General features: G+C 47.8%; 1 protein-coding gene across 1 annotated transcript; it reads right to left on the reverse strand.

Annotated features, from left to right (window-relative positions):
- Positions 1 to 262: 262 nt before the first annotated feature.
- Positions 263 to 1,672, reverse strand: LOC104536752 (solute carrier organic anion transporter family member 4A1-like). The gene is made up of 2 exons (XM_010179470.1): positions 1,530 to 1,672; positions 263 to 737 (listed from the first exon to the last, which is right to left on the reverse strand). The coding sequence occupies exons 1-2, from the start codon at positions 1,644 to 1,646 to the stop codon at positions 588 to 590; spliced, it is 267 nt and encodes an 88-aa protein (XP_010177772.1). The 5' UTR covers positions 1,647 to 1,672; the 3' UTR covers positions 263 to 587.
- Positions 1,673 to 2,319: the final 647 nt, after the last annotated feature.

Here is a 2,319-nt window from a genome sequence, read left to right on the forward strand (position 1 = left end):
CCATCTCCCATTGCACAGTAACGTGAATTTGCATAATTTAGATAACCAGCTCCTGAAGAAAAGGAGCGATGCTGTGTGTCACAGGAAGGAAGAGGACACCGTCGCGGCTGTCCACTTGCATACAGTAGTTTAAGGGACAGATGCCCTCTTTGCAACGCAGACTGGGGACAGCAGGGCTCTTTCCAGGCTTCGGAAGTCTCAGCAGAAGTTTTGCTACAGTTGGCTTTACAATAGAGATATTAGGGACCAGATCCTCTGGTGGTTTAAACCCCACAGGCTCCATTGGAGTTACCGGTACTTATTTCCACAAGTGGAGAACGCAGTCCTTGCTTGCCACAGACATAGACTAAAGCTACGGTAGCCCTTTCTTTAAATAAAATTAAATAGCTGCATATGGCATCAGCACACAATTTTAAATGTGCTTCTGCTGTTAAGAAAATAGCAAGCACACCAGTGGTTAATTAAATTATTTCTCTTGAACTAAAAAAGTGATAATATTACTATTAATTTAAAAACCCCCTAGGGACTGCATAACGTCTTCTCATGGTATTTTTGGGACTGAGAAAGTCACTTCCACATGTATGGAGCTATATATCCTCTTCGGCCGGCAGCGAAGGTTTGTGTTCCTGGAGGTCACCATTGCCACTTTCGGATGCATCCGAGCTGCCTGGCGCCGACTCCGGTGGTGGGGGTTTGTAGAGTAAACAGGCTACCACGAAGAAGGTTGTCCCGAGCACCTGCAGCCGTGAAGACATCTCGTCACTCTCTGCTCCCCCCTCAAAACCTGCTGCCCAGTCCTCATCTGGGATGAGATTTCCCGACCAAGTTTTTGGGAGATGATACTGAAGGCCAGACTGGGCAGCAGACCAGCACACAGAGCCAGAGTAGGCGTAAATCTGAATTTAGCCAGGCACATAGGAATGGGACAGTGAGAATTTGGGAAGCCGTTCAGCCCCACAGCGCTGTACGGGCCAACACCACCCCAGCCATTTGCTGGAAGGCTTCTGAAATCCTCTTTATCACAGCAACTGCTACACACTGCTACCCAGGGCAAGGGCTTGTTTGGCAGCAGTTAAAGTGATGGTTTTCAGCTAATAAATAAAAACCACACAGCTGAGCTCTCGTATTTTCTAGCAGTGATTGGGGAATGGTTATTTACAGCCTGTCCACAATGCCATCCCTCACTCTCACTCAAACACTGCAGTAATAGATTTTACTCCATTTCTAGCAAAAAATCACTTTAGTGACTGTTGGAAGAGCAGGAGATATTTCATATGGTGTGGCAGAAGCTGTTAGTCTAAAAAGGAATGGGAATTTTAGAGAATGATGGGGCCTGGAGCACCATCACCTGGTGAGAAGCAAATGGAGCTTTTGCCTTTCCCAAGTACATCTCTTGCATGAAGGTCTAATTTTGGGGAGCGGGGCAGATCAGGACAACCCGATTTTGGAAAATTCTCTCCCAGAGCAAAATGCTGTCTCCTAAAGACCTGCTCGCTTCATCAGAGGGTGAAGTTAACAGGCAGCATCACCTTGTAGACCAGTCCAGCGATGAGGGTGTATCGGCTCATGGCTGAGTTCTGGTAAACGTAGCAAGAGCCTTGCTCGCCGCACTGGTCCTGCCAGAGCAGGCAGGATTTGTCAATCATGGACCCAAAGGCGATGGGGCCAGGGATGCCTCCTGCAGGGAGAAAGAGCAGACCTTCAGTTTGGATAGCACCTTAGGCACCAGCCTTGCAAAACACTACCGTGATTAAGCAAACTCATCCCACAACATCTAAAGCCACGAGGTATTCAAAATACACTGAATTTCAAGACCTGAGGCTCCAGCGGGTCTTTTGACCATCATGTTGCACAAGAGCCAAAAGACATACACAGGAGCAGCAACACCTCTGCTCCTTTTTTCTTAAAATAAGGATGCATTGGCAGGATATTGCTCCTCCACCCCATCTGTGACATGCTACAGAGCCCTTCATTCAGTTTGCAAATCACATGCAAAGGGAATTAGATTTTTCTGAATGGCAGCAAACAAGAGGCAGCACCCTCCTTTCAACAGTGGGTGTCCTATCCCTTTCTTTTCCAACCCAGCGTGTTTTATTCTTAGGCAACAACTTGGCACGCTCCCCACAAAGCCAACGGCCCGTACCGATGTGCAAATTCACACTGTTCCATACCTAGTGTTCGTACCACGATCCACTGGATCCCGAGTGCGAATGACCTTTGCCTGTCAGAGACACACCTGGGGAACACAATGGGGTTGTTTCAAAATGCTGTCAGGCTGTCATGGCACCTCCTCACAGAATCACACAGAATCACAGAACG

Source organism: Mesitornis unicolor, unplaced genomic scaffold (assembly GCF_000695765.1).
Source record: "Mesitornis unicolor isolate BGI_N332 unplaced genomic scaffold, ASM69576v1 scaffold54020, whole genome shotgun sequence".
Classification (NCBI taxonomy): domain Eukaryota; kingdom Metazoa; phylum Chordata; class Aves; order Mesitornithiformes; family Mesitornithidae; genus Mesitornis; species Mesitornis unicolor.